Here is a 1,406-nt window from a genome sequence, read left to right as displayed (position 1 = left end):
TTGTCACTTTTCAAACATACAATGATTTGATCTGTTTGGAGACCAGTCCTTGCACCTATATTTGATTACAGAAGAGGACAATTTCGGAAGCTCCGTATACGAGACGGTTAATCAAAACTTTTTGTGAAGCATTTGAAGTCCCCTTTTACCTTCTGTCTTCTAAAATAATTTTGGAAAAGACCCTTTCTATCTCCATCATAATAAAATTACATATCAGTATAACAGATATAAAATTGCCAAGAGCAATCTCTCTCGACTTTTATTCAACGTTTTCTGCTTTGGGTTTGTTGGAAACATAAGAGCCCATGCACCTTTTATACAGCGGTGCTACAGAAATGATGCAGGTTTGGGATAGAAATAATTGAACTTCAAAATCTCTTGTTTTGTTGAGACTCAAAGTTCATAGCCAATGAAGATTCTGGGAGTTTTGAAGTATTATGAATTGAACAACAAATAATCAATCTATACTGGGGCAATATAATTTGGAACAAATAAACACTTTTATTAACTAACACACTGTAAGCATCAGTAGCAAATTCCAAATTCAACCATAAAAAAGTAAGAAAGTGACAAGCTCCGGTGAATGCAACACTACAACTGAGTTTGTGATAGAGGAATACAACCTCTATTCTCTATTCACCTCCCTATGTATAGATAAACATATAAGTAATTATGATAGCCATGAAAATGAAAGATACAGAAACATGGTAGCTAGAGGCGGGGACGGGGGCGCGCATCAGGCTTTGACATCATCTACAGGAGTAGAAGCAACGGGAGCAGGGTAGTAGTACTTGATGTACAATGTGAGAGCTAAGTAGCCGGCGACGTGTCCAAGGAGTACCGTAATTATGACTCCAACATTGAAGGTAATGACACAGAGGAGGACCAAGTAGGAGATCAAAGTGCGGAAGCCATGGAGCGCGGCGTGTTGGATGATGCTCTTAGGAACCATCTTGGGCGTGGTCATGGGAGTCATTGAATACATCTGGGCTAACGCAGATAGCATGAACACAAGAAGCAGAGCCAAGAACAAATGGAAGTGGCCGTAATTTACAGGCCATCCACTGAACAGGATCTCCACATCCCTTCCAAACCAGAACCCTGAGTGCGCCATTCCGTTCCTGGATGGTAAAAGTGACGAAAAGAGTAATGGAGGTGGTGCACTCGCGGAGGTACCCAGATAGACATTGCCCATCCATATATATACAACTCACAGGAATGGAGAGGTAGATCAAATCCAAATAAAATGACAACCAAAGTGTTAAACCTTGGGAGACGGCTGGTCTGTTACACACAACCTGACAAACTTCGGTAGTCTTTATCTGAAAATTCTAGGTTCTAAACTGTTATTACCAAATTTGAGGATTAAAAAGTGTAGATAAAAATTGCAATGATCAAATTATTGA

The 1,406-nt window shown here is 39.8% G+C and overlaps 1 protein-coding gene across 1 annotated transcript; it reads right to left on the bottom strand.

Annotated features, from left to right (window-relative positions):
• Nucleotides 1-736: 736 nt before the first annotated feature.
• LOC117909773 (copper transporter 3-like) lies at nt 737-1,114 on the bottom strand. Its single transcript, XM_034823825.1, has one exon. The coding sequence runs from the start codon at nt 1,112-1,114 to the stop codon at nt 737-739; it is 378 nt and encodes a 125-aa protein (XP_034679716.1).
• Nucleotides 1,115-1,406: the final 292 nt, after the last annotated feature.

Source organism: Vitis riparia, unplaced genomic scaffold (genome assembly GCF_004353265.1).
Source record: "Vitis riparia cultivar Riparia Gloire de Montpellier isolate 1030 unplaced genomic scaffold, EGFV_Vit.rip_1.0 scaffold345_pilon_pilon, whole genome shotgun sequence".
Lineage (NCBI taxonomy): Eukaryota > Viridiplantae > Streptophyta > Magnoliopsida > Vitales > Vitaceae > Vitis > Vitis riparia.
Note: the sequence above shows the minus strand (reverse complement) of the source record. Positions and strands in the feature narration are given on the sequence as shown.